A 19,006-nucleotide genomic window follows, 5' to 3' on the forward strand; every position below is an offset into this window, starting at 1 on the left:
AACTTTGTGCAGAGTGGCCAGGGAAATGTACTAGTAGTTATCAACACCTATGTGGTAAATTCATGGAAATAAATATTTTGGAAATTCTGAAGCCTCTACCATGACTGATTGAGAAAGCTGTATCATGGAAGTGGTAGGACTAATCGAATTGTAAATGAACAAGTCAAAAAGTAACAATCAACTTAATGTACAACTTATTAGGAAGAAAAAGCTACAAGAGTAATAACAGAAAGGCCAATATTACTAGGATCAGCAGACTAAATTTAAGTATAAATGAGAAGCTCTATTCCATATTTCATCAGTTTAACATTCTTAGAGGTCTTCCAAAAAAAGAATAAAATTTTAACACAAGAGCCAGGTGTGGTGGCGCACGCTTGTAATCCCCGTGCTTGAGGCAGAGACGGGAGGATCGCGCAGGTTCGAAGCCAGCCGCGCTGGCTTAAGAGACCCTGTTTCCAAAAATTAAAAAATTGGTCTGGGAGTGTAGCCCGGAGGTAGAAGGGCTTCCAGGAACCCCAGTACCACACACACACACACACACAAAAAAAAATTTAACACAATAAAGCTCATTCTACCTTGTAATTTATATGTAGGAACTGGATTATAATAAATCTAAGATGAGGGGCTGGGATGTAGCTCAGTGGCAAAGCACTTGCTTTGCAGGTGTGGCACTCTGGGTTCAATCCCCGATTCCAAAAAGACCATAAAAAAAAAAAAGAACCCCTTTAAAAAAAAAAATAAGCTAAGAACAAACAAACAACAACAACAAAAACCTTTAGCCGGCCATTGTGGTCCATGCTTGTAATCCCAGCTTTCAGCAGGCTGAGACCAGAGGATCATGGTTCACGGACATCCTCAGCTACTTAGTGAGGCCCTCTGCAACTTGGTGAGACTCTTTCAAAATAAAGAATAAAAAATAGGGCAGGGGGTGTAGCTCGGATGTTGAATGCCCCTGGGTTCCATCCCCAGAACTGCCAATTAATTAATTAATTAATTATCTAAGACAAAATCTAGTGATCTAGCCGGTCGTGGTAGTGCATGCTTGTAATCCCTGTACTTGGGAGGCTGAAACAGGAGGATCCTGGCTCCTGGCCAGCCTCAGCTATTTAGTAAGGCCCTCCTTATGCTTTCATATACTAGGCTAGTGCTCTAAGAGCTACATCCCATTAAAAAAAGACTAGCCGGGTGTGGTGGAGCATGCTTGTAATCCCCGAGTTTGGGAGGTGGAGACAGGAAGATCGCTGGTTCGAAGCCAGCCTTAAGAGACCCTGTTTCTAAAAATAAAAAAGTATAAAATAGGTCTGGGAGTGTAGCCCGGAGGTAGAAGGGCTTCCAGGAACCCCAGTACCACCAAAAAAAAAAAAAGACTAAAATAAGACAACAGTAGAACTGTGACATCATTTAAAAAGATACCACAATAAAACAAATTACTGCTGCCATCATCCTACAACTTCCTTACTGCATAACTTTAAGAACTGCAACTTTTAACTTCAAGAAACTCTAAAAACACACAACACACTATCTTTTGGCTACTATTGACTAATTAACAATAGAGAATTTTAACTTTGGGGGGGGGAGGACTGGGGGTGGAACTCAGGGGCATTCTACCTTCAAATGACACCTCCAGCCCTATTTTTTATTCTAAGTAGCCGAGGCTATCCATGAACCACGATCCTCCTTGTCTCAGCCTCCCAAATGCTAGGACTACAAGCATGTGTCACCACGCCCAGCTTGAAATTTATTCTTATCCATACTTAAAATTTACAAAGGCCTTTCAAATTATTAGAGGCATTAAAGAATGCAAACAACTCTAGATTGTGATGAATGTGAAATTATAAAGCAATATCTTAAACTATCAAGTCTTCAGATGACAGTATCTTAGATGAATATTTTCAAATAATTTTCTTTTTGTTTGATTTTTGCTTTGAAATAGGGTCACTAGGTTGCTGAAAGTTTCGCTAAACTGCTGAGGCTGATCTTGAAACCTGCAGTCCCTTCTGTCTCAGCCTCCCAGGTACTGGGATTGTAAGAATATGCCACCATGTCTGGCCTCTCAAACAATATATTTCTAAGGAAAAAAGGTAGGATGATATTCTCATCTAGTTAATTAGTGAACTGGAATTTCATCATGTGAAAAATTTTGACAAAGACTCAGAACAACTTTTCTTTGTGTGTATGGTACTGGTAATGAAACCCAAGAGCTGTCTACCTCAAGGGTACACTCACAGACCTATTTTATATTTTATTTGGAAACAGGGTTTCACTAAATTGCTGAGAGCTTCACCAAGTCCTACTGCCTCAGTCTCCCAAATACTGGGATTACAAGCATGCATTACCACATGTGGCCAGAACAACTTTTTCTAAAAGGACACATGACAGTATTCTTTCATCTCTTAAGGTTTTATTGCACCAAAATTTATTTTCTAAATGAAAAAACACCCCAAAGGCATTCTAGAAAGTTGACTAGAAAGAAACAGGTGATAAATACAAAATTTTGAATGGATTAGTCAACTGAATTGGTTAAATACTAAAATGTGCTATAATTATAGGATAAAATTGCTATAATCTTTATAGTTTTTTTCTTTTATCCAACACTGGGGCTGGAACCCAGGGTCATTCTACCTCTGAGCTACACCCCTAGCCCTGTTATTTAGTTTGTTTGTTTGTTTGTTTGTTTGTTTATTTATTTTTGGTGTTACTGGGGTTCCTGGAAGCCCTTCTACCTCTGGGCTACACTTCCAGACCTATTTTTACATTTTTATTTGGAAACAGGGTCTCCTAAGCCAGCGCGCGCGGCTGGCTTCGAACCTGCGCGATCCTCCTGTCTCTGCCTCCCAAGTGCGGGGATTACAAGCGTGGGCCACCACGCCCGGCCTAGTCTTTTTATTTTTAAACAGGTCTCACTGAGATGTGAAAGGCCTCACTAAGTAGCTGAGGCTATCTGTGAACCACAATCCTCCTGTCTCAGCCTCCTGAATGCTGAGATTACAAGTATGCACCACCACACCTGGATAATCTTTAATAAAATTACAGAGTTCCAAAAGTTTTTCAAGTATTGCATTCTGATCATCTAAAGTGTGAGATGAACCAGAATAATAATATATCTTGCAGAGACTTAATTTTAAATATGGTATCACTGGGTGTGGTGGCGCACACTTGAAATCCCAGCATTTGGAAGGCTGAGACAGGAGGATTGCAGTTCAAAGACAGCTTTGGCTACTACTTAGTGAGGCCCTATGCAACTCAGGTGAGACCCTGTTTCAAAATAAAAAAAATAGGACTGGGGATGTCACTTGGAGGTAGAATGCCCCTGGGTTCCATCCCCAGCACCACCAAAAAAAAAAAAAAAAAAAAAAAAAAGTGATATCAACAGCCAGGCAAAATGAAACAAGGCTGTAATCCCAGTACTTGGGAGACTAAGACAGGAGGGTTGCACGTTTGAGGACAGCCTCATCAACCTAGCAAGACCCTCTTTCAAAATAACAACAAAATAAGGCTGAGAAAGTAGCTCACAGACAGAATGCACCTGGGTTCACTCTCCAGTACCAATACATACATACATATATACAATATATACATACACAAATATATCAATATTTATAAACTGTGTAAGTTCTAGGATCGTGCATGACAGATGAGTCATTAGTTTTATTTAAAGAATGGTACCCATTTTAGTTCATGTATCATCAAAAGCAGAAAATCATTGAATAAAAAGTAGAATGTTACATTTGAACTTTTTTTTTTTTTTTGCAGTACCAGGGATGGAACCCAGGGACATTCTACCTCCAAGCTACACCTCCAGGCCTATTTTTATTCTTTATTTTGAAACAGTCTCACTGAGTTGCAAAGGGCCTCACTAAGTAGCTGAGGCTGTCTGCTAACCACGATCCTCCTGTCTCACCCTCCCAAGTACTGGGATTACAGGGGTGCATCACCACGCCCTCTTCTATAAAAATTACCCAAATACTAAATTATTAAACTGAATACTTATAAGGGCCCATTTTTTACTTGTGATACATCTGAATATTGTTCCTATGTATCTTCATTTTATGTCATTACAATTTATGAAGAACTAGAAAATGCACAAAATACAATCAAGTTTGGGTGGTACATGGTGGCACAGGCCTGCAAGTCCAACCACTCATGAAAACTTTATTATGTGCCCAATACTGGCTACACTTCCCCAAATGGAAAAATCTAAAGAGTATCTTTACCTTTTCCCCTATATGAAGTATATCCCCCCCCAAGCAGTAAGACTAACAGACTTTGTATATGAAAAAAAAGACAAAGTCATAACTCATATTGCTAAAAATTTCATATTAGCTACAGGAATCATACTCCCTATCTTTAGGGAGTACACCGTTACTTGTAACTTTTGTGTAAGTAAGGTTTTAAATTAAAAGGTTAGGATAATAGTGTCCTATCTTAAATTATTTTGATTGTTTTTTATCCAATCCCTGTCAGGGCACTTATCCTAATACTTTAATAGAAATATAGATGCATAACCATAATATATGACAATCTGCTGCACAGCTGGAAATGAAAAGGCATAACACAGAGTAACTTGCCAATTCTTATTTCAACTAACACTACCAAAAAGAAACTGTCATTCAAAACCAAATTTTTTTTTTTTTTTTTTGGTGGTAATGGGCTATACCTCCGGGCTATACTCCCAGACCCATTTTATATTTAATTGGAAACAGGGTCTCACTAAGTTGCTGAGAGCCTCACTAAGTAGCTGAGGCTGGCGTCGAACCTTGCGTGATCCTCCTGTCTCAGCCTTCCAAGCGCGAGGATTACAAGCATGCACCACCATGCCCGGCTCAAAACCAATATTTTAATTTTAAAATATGCTTATGCTAAACCCAAGGGGGGAAAAAAACCCTAAAAACCTTATAAAATTATGTATCTCCTTGAGATGTCAGGCTTACTATTTTTGTTGTGTATTATTTGCTGAATAAGGCAGGTATCAACATTAAAAGGCAAAACACAAGCTGGGAGTGGTGATACAGGCTTGTAATCTCACTACTTGGGAGGCTGAGGCAGGAGGATCATAGGTTTGAATCCATCCTTGATAACTTTTGTTGGTACTGGGGACTGTGAACCCAGCGGCATTCTACCTTGAGCCACATCCACAACCCTGTTTTCTTTTTAAATTTGAAACAGGATGATGTGAGTCGTGCTACATTCTGAGGATGTTCTAAAACATCAGATCCGCCTATCTTAGCCTCCCAAGTACTGGGATTACAAGCATGCACAACCACATCCAGCTTCAACTATTTTTAAAAAATATAACTTTAGAGTAAACCATATAAAACTATCAATATTCAATAATTCCTGTCATGCAGAAATAGATATTTCACATGGTTCCACTCTAAATACCTAAAAAGCTCTTCTAGATCATTTTTGTTCTGAATTTACTAGACAGCCAAATCAAAATAACTTTTCAAAAAAGAAGGGTGCTGCAAAAAAAAAAAGTTATATGGCCAAGTATGGTGGCGCATGCCTAAAATCCCACTACTTGGATGGCTGAGGCGGTAGTTATCAAGTTCAAGGCCAACACACAGTAACTTATAGAAACTCTGTTTCAAAATAAAAAAAATAAAATGTGTGTGGTGTCACAGGCCTGCAATCCAAATTTTTGTGAGGCTGAACACAGAAAGAAACTCTCAGCAAGTACTGACATGTAGTTCAATGGCAGAGCATCCCTTGTTCAATCCCCAGTAATTAACACACGTAATCATAGGTGGTTAAGAGGAAGCTTAAACTTTCTTAAATTTTTAAAAGTGAAAAATGACATCCTAATTTCTGACAATAATTCACAAAATTGTATAGAGTAAATGCTGAATCACAATACACAGTAACATTAAATAATGTAGGATCATGGATTTCTAAGTCAATCAATCTCCAACATCAATGTTTTGTTCACTATTGGGGAGGCAGCCCACAGAGAAGATACAGTTTGAAAAAGCCTTGATTTTCTTGGACATCAACTGAAGAAAGGTGTAAACAAATCAAGCTCTTTTCCATCCTTACAGAAAGATAAAATAATATACAATATTGAGAAAAAAATATTCACTCAAGTCTAAACTCCAAATGAGCATGGTGCAATTATCAGTGTAATCACTATCATAATCTACAGTGCCCACTAAATACCCTAACTCGCTCCTGGATTTGCAACAGTCACAGAAGAGGGAGAGAGGAGAAAGGGAAAGAAATGAGTGAAAAGGGAAGGAAGGAGCAGAACAAGTCAGATGCAGTGGTGGTAATTAGTAGTCCAAAACAGGCTGAAGCAGGATATTGGCCAGCCTCAGCAACTTAGTGATATCGTATTTCAAAACTATTTTAAGAGTGGCCCAGGAGTTGGCTACATGTATAGGCGGGGGCGATGCATCAAGCTAGCGTTCTGGTAGCTGCAGTGGAGGGGCTGCTGGTTGTCCTCCTCTACGCCTCCATCCAGTCTCCATCCTCATGATTGAGGAAGGACACCTGGCTGTGTACTACAAAGAAAGAGCCTTACTAACTAGCCCCAGTGGACCATATTATCATATCATGTTGCCTTTCATTACACCTTCAGATCTGTGCAGAAAACAATACAAACTGATGAAGTTAAAAAATGTGCCTTATGGAACAAGGTCTGGAGTGAGGCCCGAAAGTTTGCATTTCTAACAAAAGTCCCTGGGTAATAATGCTGGTGCTTGGTCTGGTCTGAAGACCTCCATTTGAGAATGGCTGCCCTAAAGAGGTTTAGGGAAAGAAAGTGGTGGAGTTATGATCTATATTGACCAAAAAGAAGTGGTTAATATGTTGGCTCTTCATGCAGTGTTTGATATCGTGAGAAGCTACACTACAAATTATGATAAGACCTTAATCTTCAATAAAATCCACCATGAGCTGAACCAGTTATATAGTGCCCACACACTTCAAGAAGTTTACATTGAATTATTTGATCAAATACTTAAAAATCTGTAGCAAGCACTGCAAAAAGATTTAAACATCATGGTCCTGGGTCTCACTATACAAGCTGTACATGTTACAAAACCCCAAATCCCAGAAGTCATAAGAAGAAATTTTGAGTTAATGGAAGCTGAGAAAACAACTTATAGCTGCACAGAAACAAAAAAGGTTGTGGAGGAAGAAGGTTAACAAAAAACGGTTGTTATAGAAGCAAAGAAGATTGCACAAGTGGCAAAAATTTGGTTTCAGCAGGTGATGGAGAAAAAAACTGAAAAACGCATTTCTGAAATTAAAGATGCTGGGCGAGTTCCTGGCACAAGAGAAGGTGAAAGCAGATGCTGCACACAAATATGCCTCATCAAACAAGGTGCCATGTGCTTGGTGATAATTTGGACTGTGCTTTCCGTTTTAAAGGGAATCTAGTATGATAGATATGGTTGTAACCAACATCAAGGTAGGGTAGTGACCAATCTTTCAGAATCAGCCAGTTGCTTAACAAGATATAATGCACATGACATTGTATAATTCCATATAAAAGTAGAGAACTAGGACAAGATCAAACAGATATATAAATGCAGGTCAAGTGCCATAACTACATTCACAGTATAAAATAGGGGCTCAAAGATCAGTAAAGTTGAAAATTTCCTGAAAGAGTGACAGGAGGAGAAAAGCGGGGCTTAAGAGCCCCGCTAACAACCAATCTCCATTACCACAAAATCAGCGCCTTTCATAGCCAGAAAACACCATCACCAGAGAAACAAAAAAATCACCAGGCTCCAGAGAGAAAGCGGACTGAGAGCAGAGCTCAGAGCGACAGAGGAGATACACCGGCCTCACGCCCGAGGACGCGGCAGCAGCGCCATACTGCCTGCGGCAGCGGCGAATTCACCAGACGGCTACAGCAAGCCGAGGTGAGCCGCTGCGGAACAGCCAGGCAGGATTTCTCAGCGCAGGGAACATCTAAAGCTCCCAGTGGCTGAGCTCAGCACACAATGAGAGGACTAAGAGTGGAATTCAAAACCAAGAAGAAAAAAGCCAGCCTCACGGCCGAGGGCATAGCAGCGCCGCCACATTGCCACCGGCGGCAGCAGCAGCGAATTCAACGAGTCCAGTACAGCTACATCTGCATACTCAAGAACAGTGAGTCAACTTGCGGGCCACAGAGGAGAAATCCCAGTACTGTACTTCCTGGGACTTGACCCAGTGGGGAGTGGCGGTGGCAGAGATATCACACCATAGGAGAACGTGCAACCTGGCACCCCCCAACAGTCTAAAGCAGCCTCTATCGACTCTCTGGGTCGGAGACTCTGTGATACAACCCAGTAAAGGAGTAGTGGGTTCTGAGATACTACAGACTCGAGATCCAGAGCACCTTAAGTGAAGTCATAGTGACCCAAGGGAAGAACCCAGAGAAGGCACAAACTTCCGAAATCATGGGAAAGAGGAATAACACTGGAGCAATGAATGCCCACAACCCCACAACATCAGAACCCGATAAAACAGAAAATCAGAGATTTCTAGAAGATCAAATCAGGAAAATAACTGTAGAAATAATAGAGGTGCTTCAAAAAGAACTCAGAGAGAGCCAAAAAGAGATAAAGGCTGCAATTAATGAAGTACAGGCCTCAATTCAAAGCACAAACAACCGATTAGACCACATGAAGAACAGAATCTCACTCTTAGAAGATGATCATTCCAAAAATGAACGCATAGTTTCTAATCTAGGAAAAAATATCCGACAGCAGGTATCTGACATTGAAGAAATATGGGCCCATTTTATGAGAGCTAAGCGGAGACTTCCGGGAAGATGGAGACCGAGAAAAGCGGGGCTTAAGAGCCCCGCTAACAACAAATCTCCATTACCACAAAATCAGCGCCTTTCATAGCCAGAAAACACCATCACCAGAGGGGAAAAAAAATCACCAGGCTCCAGAAGGAAAGCGGACTGAAAACAGAGCCACAGAGGAGATCCTCAAGACCGAGGACGCGGCCTCACGCCCGAAGACGCGGCAGCAGCGCCATACTGCCGGCGGCACCGGCAAATTCACGGGACGGCTACAGCAAGCCGAGGTGAGCCACTGCGGAACAGCCAGGCAGGATTTCTTAGCGCAGAAATCACCTAAAGCTCCCAGTGGCCGAGCTCAGCACACGCTGCAGGGATTCAGAGTGGAAATCAAAACCAAGAAGAAAAACTCCAGCCCCACAGCTGAGGGCGTAGCAGCGGCGCCATATTGCCACCGGCGGCAGCAGCAGCGAATTCACTGAATTCAGTACAGCTACATCTGCGTACTCAAGAACAGTGAGTCAACTTGCGGGCCACAGAGGAGAAATCCCAGTACTGTACTCCCCGGGACTTGACCCAGTGGGGGAGTGGCGGTGGCAGAGATATCACACCATAGGAGAACGTGCAACCTGGCACCACCCATAGTCTAAAGCAGCCTCTATCGACTCTCTGGGTCGGAGACTCTGTGATACAACCCAGTAAAAGAGTAGTGGGGTCTGAGATACTACTGACTCGAGATCCAGAACACCTTAAGTGAAGTCATAGTGACCCAAAGGAAGAACCCAGAGAAGGCACAAACTTCCGAAATCATGGGAAAGAGGAATAATACTGGAGCAATGAATGCACACAACCCCACAACATCAGAAGCCGATAAAACAGAAAATCAGAGATTTCTAGAAGATCAAATCAGGAAAATAACTGTAGAAATAATAGAGGTGCTTCGAAAAGAACTCAGAGACAGCCAAAAAGAGATAAAGGATGCAATTAATGAAGTACAGGCCTCAATTCAAAGCACAAACAACCGATTAGAACACATGGAGAACAGAATCTCGCTCTTAGAAGATGATCATTCCAAAAATGAACGCATAGTTTCTAATCTAGAAAAAAATATCCGACAGCAGGAATCTGATATTGAAGAAATATGGGCCCATTTTAAGAGAGCTAACCTAAGAATAATTGGAATAGAGGAGGGAAAAGAAAGTGAAACCAAAGGGATCAACATTCTCTTCAAGGAAGTAATAGCAGAAAATTTTCCAAACATAGAGCAAGAGGTTGATACACAGGTCCAGGAAACTTATAGAACTCCCTTTAGACAGGATCGGAGAAGAGGAGCCCCACGCCACATAATTGTCAAAATGACCAATGTGGAAGCCAAGCAGAGAATCTTAAAGGCAACAAAATCAAAGGGCCAAGTGACATTCAGAGTCAAACCAATTAGAATCACTCCAGACTTCCCAAACCAAGTCATGAGAGCCAGAAGGGCTTGGAGTAACATATTCAAACTCTGAAAGAAAACAACTTCCAGCCAAAAATTTCCTACCCAGCAAAACTTTCTATCAAATTAGATGGAAAAATAAGAAGCTTCCATGACAAACAGAAACTGAAGGAATTTATGTCTTCAAAACCAGCACTAAAGAAAATACTCAAAGAGATTAACTACAAAGAAGAAATAGGTAACACACATCAGAACTAGAGAAACAAGATTTTCCATCCAACAGACAACTAAGATTGGTTTTCTGTGGAGATTCATTATGTTAGTCTTTTACCTATCTCTAAATTGTATTGTTTGCCTTTATTGTTGTTAATTTTTAGGATGTCTAGTTGGAATATTAATATACCTTCAGATATAGCATTTGGAAATATTTTATCCCATTCTATTAGTAACTGTTAACTCTGTTTACATTGTCTTTGGATATACAATATTTTTTTATTTTTTAGGGAGTTTGTATACTCTTCTGTTGCCTGTGCCATTGAAATCATATCCAAGAAATCACTGCCAATTTCAATGTTGTGAGGTTTTATGACCCAGATTTTCTTCTAAAAGTTTATAGTCTTAAGATTTATATTTAGGTCCTTTATCTATTTTGAGTTAATACTTGTATATGGGATTAGGTAATGGTCCAATTTTATTCTTTTCCATGTAATTATTATTTTTCAACAATATTTAGTTAAAAGATTATTATTTCCACCACCAAATGTGTGTGGAAACCTTGTCAAAAATAAATTGATAATATAGGAAAGAATTTATCTCTAGGCTTGTATTTAACTCCAATGGTTTATATATCTGCCTTTGGAACAGTACTACACTGTTTCAATTATTGTAGCTTTATATGGTTTGAAATCAGAAAATATATATCTTCTAGCTTTGTTCTTTTTCAAGATCGTTTTGGGTATCTAGAATCCTTATTCTATATTAGGATAGATTTTTTTCTGAAAAATAAATATATAAATATATGATAGTTTCACCTAAAAAAATAGAAAAAAAAATATTCTCTGGTAAGAAAGAAAGCAAAAAGAAATATTGAAATGTTATCTTTAAGTCATCAAAAGCTTGGTATCAGACAAATGAAACTGTTATGTGAGATTATCATTTTTAATTTTGGATAAATTGCTATAATACTAGATGTCAACCACTAAGCCAAGCATGTGAAGGAGGGATGGGGAGGGAATAGGGTGGGGATTCGGTGGGGGCTGACTGGGTAATGTGTGCATGTATGTCTACAAAAGTTTGTATCCCACTATGATGTATGAATACAGTGCACCAATAAAAAAAAATAACAAAAAGGGAAAAAAAAGAAAAAAAGAAAAAAAAAAGGAGTGACAGGAAAAGAGCAAAGTTATTTAATATTGCTTTCAGACAAGGCAGCTCTGGGAGTAGACAATAAGCTTGTTTAGAGCAATGTTTCTTACAGAGACATTCTTGACATTTGGTAAGATCCTTTTTTATTATTGAAGACTGTCTCATGCATTGTGGAATATTTTGCATCCCTGGCTCTAGCCTTCATCTATAAGTGCTCACCAACTATTTTAACACTTAACACACAGAAATGGCCCAACTGAGTATTAGATCTTGAGTGTTGGGTTTTAAGAACTGTTTCAATCATGAGGATTTTCATGTGTGATAACACAGAGGAGACTGAGTGATATATGGGTGAACAATTTTAATAGAAGGACTAGGGTAAGTGGGCTTGAGGAACAGGGCTGATGAGCAGCAATTATTTAATTAGAAACCACTTAGAAACCCTATAGAATTCTAAGGATAGAAGACTATGTCTATATAAAATTATTTATAGAATATATTAGTACAGATAAAAGTTGGAAATAGAGATTTCTAAGCTGTATGATGCAATTTGAAGGATCAGAATCAAAACTTAAGGTATAAACAGGGCTTAAATTTTTAATTTAGGAACAACATAATCTATATTTAGAATAGTGAGATATGCTAGGTTGACAGAATGTGAATTGTCAGTACTTTGGAAACCAAGTATTAACACAGTTATATAAATCCAAGCTGGGCATGGTAACACACACCTGTAATACCAGTAACTTGGGAGGCTGGGACAGGAAGATCACAGGTTCACAGCCAGTCTCAGCTACTTAATGAAGCCCTCTACAACTTAGTAAGACTGTTTCAAAATAAAGAATGAAAAATAGGGCTTGGGATATAGCTCAGAGGTAGAATGCCTGGTTTCAATCCCCAACAAACACACACACACACACACACACACACACACACACACACACACATTTAGCAGCTCATTATCTGTAATGGCAGGTGCTGGCCAAGCACACATATCAATCTCTTGATGTTGAGATTAGCCTTATTCTGAAAAGAACAATGGCTTTTTTGACATTTTAGAAAATGTTACTCAGATACCAACCTATATTAGAAAGGCTTTAAGAAGTAGTTTAGTATGGGCACTGTTAACATAGTTGACTATAGTGTTTTGACATAGTTATGAATCAATCCGGGATCACAGAATACAGGAAGACAAAGATGTTAAAATGTAATGAATGGGTGTTGTGGGTTTGTGAAGGACAAGAAGGACTTTGGCTGGAAGACAGGCTGGGACTCCAGAAGAGAATTTTGCTAGGGAAGGTTCTGAGGGGATCTGGGAACATATGTTTTAGGATGTGGTAGAAATGAGTTTTAGTCCAACCAAGAGGTTTTGGTTGGATATATCTGGGCACCATGACTTAAACAAAACACTGACAGGAAAGGAAATCTAGTGGTTGACAAACATCTGTTTATCACAAACAGTTTAAACAAGCAACTTCTGGATAAAGATGCCAGATCAGGTGACTTCTTGAGATTTTTCCAGTTCTAGAATTTGATCAAGAAAAGCAGAATCCCATACAACTTGTGATAAGGTTATGAGCCCAGGTCCTTCATAGGAAGCTCTAACACTCTCATCCATTGGCCTGTATACCTTTTTCAAGAGAACTGGCAGAATTTTAGTCAATTCTAAGATGAATCCAGCAAAATAAAATGAAAAAGTATATGTGAAAGTACTTTATAGGCTCTAAGACACTAAAAAAATATTACCACTAATTGTCATTATTTGTTCTCCAGCACCCAATTCCTTCTATTAAAAAATAAACAGCTTTGCCAGGCAGGGTGGCACATGTTTGTAATCCCAGCACTTGGGAGGCTGAGGCAGGAGGACCGCACAGGTTCAAAGCCAGCCTCAGCTACTTAGTGAGGTTCTCAGCAACTCAGTGAGACCCTGTTTCCAAATAAAATATAAAATAGGTCTGGGAGTATAGGCCGGAAAAGAAAAGCCCCTGGGTTCTACCCCCAGTACAATAAATAAACAAACAAGCAAACAGACAGACAGACAGCTTTTCCTAGATTGAGGGGGATAAAACAATTTTAAAGGACTGGAGAGTGTAGCTGAGTTAGAATGCCCCTATATTTAATCCCAAGTACCCTCCAAAAGTACCAAGATGTACAATGAATCTATTGGAGGATGAAATATAAACAGTGTTCTTTTTCTCTGAGATAATTTTTTTCTTTTTTACTTTTCTGAACTTTCAAAAAATGTTCTACAGTTCTAAAATATACTGCAAGGTATTTCATTAATTGTATTATTTCACATTACACTATGAACTAGATTAAAAATCACTATAATAAATGATGACAATGCCATGTGTGGTAGCACACACTTGTAATCCCCATGCTTGGGAGGCTGAGACAGGAGGATCGCACAGGTTCGAAGCCAGCCTCAGCTACTTAGTGAGGCTCTCAGCAACTTAGTGAGACCCTGTTTCCAAATAAAATAGAAAATAGGTCTGGGAGTATAGTCCAGAGGTAGAAAGTCCCTGGGTTCTACCCCCTGTACAAATAAAATAAAGGATGACAACTACCAACATTATAAGGCACTGAAATCCAGGTGTGATGGCACAGACTTATTATCTCGGTACTTGGGAGGCTAAAACAGAAGGATTTCAGGTTCAAGGACAGCCTCAGCAAGTAGTGAGAGATTCATCAACCTATTAAGACACCATAAAAATAAAAAAAACTAGACTGGGGGTGTAGCTCAGAGGAAGAATGCATCAGAATTCAATCCCCATTACCAGGGGGGGAAAAAAGACACTAAAACAACAATCACAAGACCCTAACACCATTTGGTTCTGAGCCAAATTCTTTTAAAATCAATTCAAATAGACTCTAATACTTAATGTTCAAATTATTTTCACTTTAGTGATAAACTTGATCAAGGTCACAAAACTAAAAATAGTAGTGCTGAGACATGAATCCAATTCTTTTGTGTGTGTGTGTGTGTGTGTGGTACTGAGGGTGGAACCCAGAGGCTTTCTACCTCTGGGCTATACTCCCAGACCTATTTTTATGTTTTATTTTGAAACAGGGTCTCACTAAGTTGCTGAGAGCCTCACTAAGTAGCTGAAGCTGGCTTCGAACCTGTGCGATCCTCCTCTCTCAGCCTCCCAAGCGCGGGGATTACAAGCATGAGCCACCACGCCCTGCTCGACATGAATCCAATTCTGACACCAAGTCTCAGGCACTGCTACATTACAAAGCCATTCCCAACAGAAAAAAAACAGAGGTAGTTAGATTCTTCATCAAATGAAAATATTTCCTTTTAAGAATTCTCACTTAAAACAAAAAGTAGGTACCACAAGAAAAGAAACTTAAAAACACATACCTCTACTTCATCTCCTTCACTGATTTCCTTTTTTATATCAGGTGGTGGTGGTAATCTAACTTCATTAAAAGGAACCTGGCGTTCTGGCTGCCAACTAAAGGATTAAAAAAAGAATTAAATTTTAAAATGTAACATTCTAACTGCCACTAATATGAAACCTATAGAGCCTATGCTTAGTGTTATATATATGCTCAAGTTATTTATCATTTAAGCATTCCCTAAGAGAAAAAAACCTTAATACTATAATTTCTTAATTGAGGCAGACTGGACTTTGCATAGTTCTTAAATTTTATAAATATTATCTCCTATATTACTCATCTGAGAATCATATACTCATTTTACTGAAGACAAAATAAACTAAGTTCATTGTAATTAACTAACTTGGATATGAAATAAAGCAAATTTATACAGTTGCTAAATAAAAGTGAAAAGATTAACTTATTTCAAGCACAACTATATGACTTGTCAAAATGAACACAATTTCATAGTAGATTACAAGACAATAAAACTGCTTAATTATGTTTAGTATAAATGTTCATATAAGTACAAAAATATAAATGGAGCTAGAGGTGTACCACATGGACAAGCATGCGCTTAGCACATGCAAGGCACTTTGTTCAATCCTCAGCTTTGGAAACACAAGGGAGGGGAGATATAGGCAATTCACTGAATAGCCAAACTACAAAAATTTCCTATTCTCACTTTCAATTTGTCCTTTCTATAATTTACATATAAATTATAATTGGAACCTATAAAACACTTACTTTTTCTAATCTTTAGAGCAAATAATGAATATATTAAACTACTAATTTAGCTGTTGCTTACCTGATAGTTTATAAAATGAATTTAATAAAGGTAAAAATTCTTCCCTACTCTAAGTTCTCATTGGTCATGTATTTACTTGGGATGCATACCAGCACATAAAATGTTCTAATGGCCAGGCGTGGTGACGCAAGCTTGTAATCCTAGCATTTGGGAGGCTGAGACTGGAGGATCACAGTTCGTGGACAGCCTCAGCTATACTTAGTGAGGCCCTCCGCAACTTAGTGAGACCCTGTTTCAAAATAAATAAAAAAAATAGGGCAGGAGATGTAGCTTGGTGGTCAAATGCCCCCGAGTTCCATCCCCAGACCCCCCCCAAAAAAAATGTTCTAATGTTTCTAATCTGCCAATGCTGGGCAAAGAGCAGTTGTAGAAGCTGGGTGTGGTAGCCCATGCTTACAATCCCAGTAGCTGATAGACTTGAGACAGGAAGATTGCAGGTTGTGGTCAGCCTCAGAAACTTATCAAGACCTTATTTCAAAATAAGAAAGGCTGGAGGTATAGCTCAAATATAGAATGAGCTAGGTTTAATTCCGAATCAAACAAACAAAAACCAGCAGGATTTTCGGATACTTTTTACATTACTACCTAAATGGCAGGTGCTCTAAAACAGGAATCACCAAAATTTTTTCTAGCCCAGCGTGGTGGCACACGCTTGTAATTCCAGCATTTGGGAGGCTGAGACAGGAGGATGTGTGGTTCTCAGACAGCCTCTACTAATTAGTGAGGCCCTCTGCAACTGAGTGAGACCCTGTTTCAAAATAAAGAATAAAAAATAGAGCTGGGGATGTAGCCCTGAGGTAGAATATGCCCCTGGGTTCTATCCCTAGTACTGCATTAAAAAAAAAAAAAAAAAAAAAAAAAAACTTTTTTCTATGTGAAGTAACGTTTGACAAGGATCTTTTTATGCTTTCATTATTATTTTTTTTTTTTGCTGAGGATTGAACCCTGGGCTTCATGTGTGCTAAACAAATGTTCTACCACTGGAGCGAAGATGCACCCCTTCAACCCCAAGCAACAATATTTTCCCACGGTTCCTGAAGCAGCTCAAAATTAAAAACTGAACAAGTCTTTGACCTTCAGCTAAACAGTGATTTTTTTTTTGTTTTTGTGGTACTGTAGATTGAACCCAGGAGCATTCTGCCTCTGAGTTATACCCCAACTCTATTTTATTTATTATTTTAAAACAGGTATGACTTTGCTGAGAGACTAAATTGTGAGGCTAGCTGGAAACCTGAGATCCTCCTGTCTCAGCTTCCCAAGCACTGAGATTACAGAAATAAGCTCTATCAATAAAAAACAACTTACTTATTTTCAAAAACAACTGTGAGGGAGTCTTCATGAACATCTTTGATAAATCCCTGCAAGAAACAAAAACATTAAAATATTAATATTAAATATCACATAACCCTAAAATATTACTGAGTTAAATATCACATAATTCTAAAACACTGTGATACAAAAAAAAACTGATACAAATAAAACACAATGTAAAATGCTGAAGAACAAAGGGTTTAGAATTAAGCAGATCTGAGTTTGATTTATCATATCTACCATTTGTGTGATGTAAAGTTACTTCAGCTCTCTGAATAACATTCTTCAAAGTATCACCTACCTTAAAATTAGCAAACACTAAATGTTCACTCTTTGATCATAGGTACTGGCTGAATGAGGCAAAATCTAATGCTGTAACTAAGAGTTCAGAATTTAGTATTATGTCTAAGAGCTCAATATCTCAAATTTGGCTAATAAGATTCATATCCCAACTCTATCACTTGTACATTCCTAAGCAATTTTAATTTCAGTGAATACCTCATTGAAATTAAAAACTTAATAATATTTAGCACAATAACAAGAGTAGTAAGGACAATTTTATTATATAAATATTAATTATAGCCCAACTTTAAGTAAAATGTGTAACTGAATTTCAGATACTATCTTTGCAATTATCTTGATTTTTCTTACTTACTATTTTTTCTGCTTCCTTAAAAAAAAAAGCTAATCTAGCATAGTGATGCATTCTTATAATCCTAGATACTCAGTAGTCTGAGGCAAGAACATTGCAAGGTCCAGGGCAGTTTGGCTAATTTAGCAAAACCCTGTCAAAAAAACTAGCTGAGCATGGTGGCACATGGCCCTAATTCCCAGTACATGGGAGGCTAAGACAGGAGGAACCCAGGTTCAAGGTCAGCCTTAGCAGTAGTGAGGCCCTCTGCAACTTAGTGAGAACTTGTCTCCAAATAAATAAAAATAGGGTTGGGGATGTAAGTGATAGAGTGTCCCTGGGTTCAATCCACTGCACCAACAAGTGGAAGGAGCACTAGAGTTAATGCACTGTCTCAAAACTGCTGAGTTTTCTCTCAGCTGGTCATAGTGATACACAGCTGTAATCCCAGTATTTAGGAGGCTAAAACAGAAAAATCCAAGGTTCCAGGTCTGCCTCAGCAATTTAGGCCCTGTTTATAAATAAACTTATAAACAAAATTTTTTTAATTTAAAGAGCTGAGGTGTATGTAGCTCACAGGTAGAATGCCCCAGGTTCAATTCATCAGTATCATAAAAAAGACACTTTTTATGTTACTGTCAATTAGAACTGTAACTGCTTTAATGTTGCTCAAATTCTAATGAATAGAACTGATCCAACAGACAATAATTATTTTTCTAAACACCTTTATCACAGACTGTAACATCCACTGAAAACTAGCTTTATGAATACACACATGCAGAATCTGTTTAAAACATGGCAGAAGCCAGGCTGGGAGGCTGAGACAAGAGGCTCACAGGTTCACAGCCACCCTCAGCTACTTCATGAGACCCTCTGCAACTTAGGAAACCCTGTTTCAAAATTTAAAAAAATAAATAAAACAGGGCTGGAGATGTAGCTCGGAGGTAGAATGTTTCGAGATTCAATCCCCAGCATCACAAAAATAAATAAATAAATAAATAAATAAATAAATAAATAAATAAATTTAAAAAATGGCAGAAAGGAATACTCTATACACTGCACCTCTTCCTAAAAGTTTGTTAAGTAACACTAAAAAAGCCTGGTGTGGTGGTGTGCGCATGTAATCCCAGCATTTGGGAGACTGAGAAGGATCTGGTTCCCAACTAGCCTCAGCTACTACTCAGTAAAGCCCTCTGCAACTCAGTGAAACTGTTTCAAATTAAAGAATAAAAATTAGGGCTGGGGGTATAGCTGAGGGGTAGGATGCCCTGGGTTCCATCCCAAGTACAGCCAAAATAAAAAATAAAAAACACTAAAAGGTTTCTGATGCAT

The 19,006-nt window shown here is 38.7% G+C and overlaps 1 protein-coding gene and 1 pseudogene across 3 annotated transcripts in view; one reads left to right on the plus strand and one right to left on the minus strand.

Moving 5' to 3' along the window:
* Positions 1 to 19,006, minus strand: part of FXR1 (FMR1 autosomal homolog 1) — a gene marked incomplete at both ends in the record, with an annotated part of 75,272 nt that overhangs the window by 34,914 nt on the left and 21,352 nt on the right. For both annotated transcript variants that reach the window (XM_080696393.1, XM_080696392.1), the window contains 2 exons: positions 14,908 to 15,001; positions 17,038 to 17,090. In XM_080696393.1, coding sequence (XP_080552519.1) covers positions 14,908 to 15,001; positions 17,038 to 17,090 — 147 coding nt within the window. The remainder of the gene's footprint in view (positions 1 to 14,907; positions 15,002 to 17,037; positions 17,091 to 19,006) is intronic.
* Positions 6,389 to 7,342, plus strand: LOC308263124 (erlin-1-like; annotated as a pseudogene). The gene is made up of 2 exons: positions 6,389 to 6,618; positions 6,752 to 7,342. The product of its transcript is annotated as an erlin-1-like (transcript).

This window comes from Muscardinus avellanarius (assembly GCF_963383645.1).
Source record: "Muscardinus avellanarius genome assembly, chromosome: 5".
Classification (NCBI taxonomy): Eukaryota; Metazoa; Chordata; class Mammalia; order Rodentia; family Gliridae; genus Muscardinus; species Muscardinus avellanarius.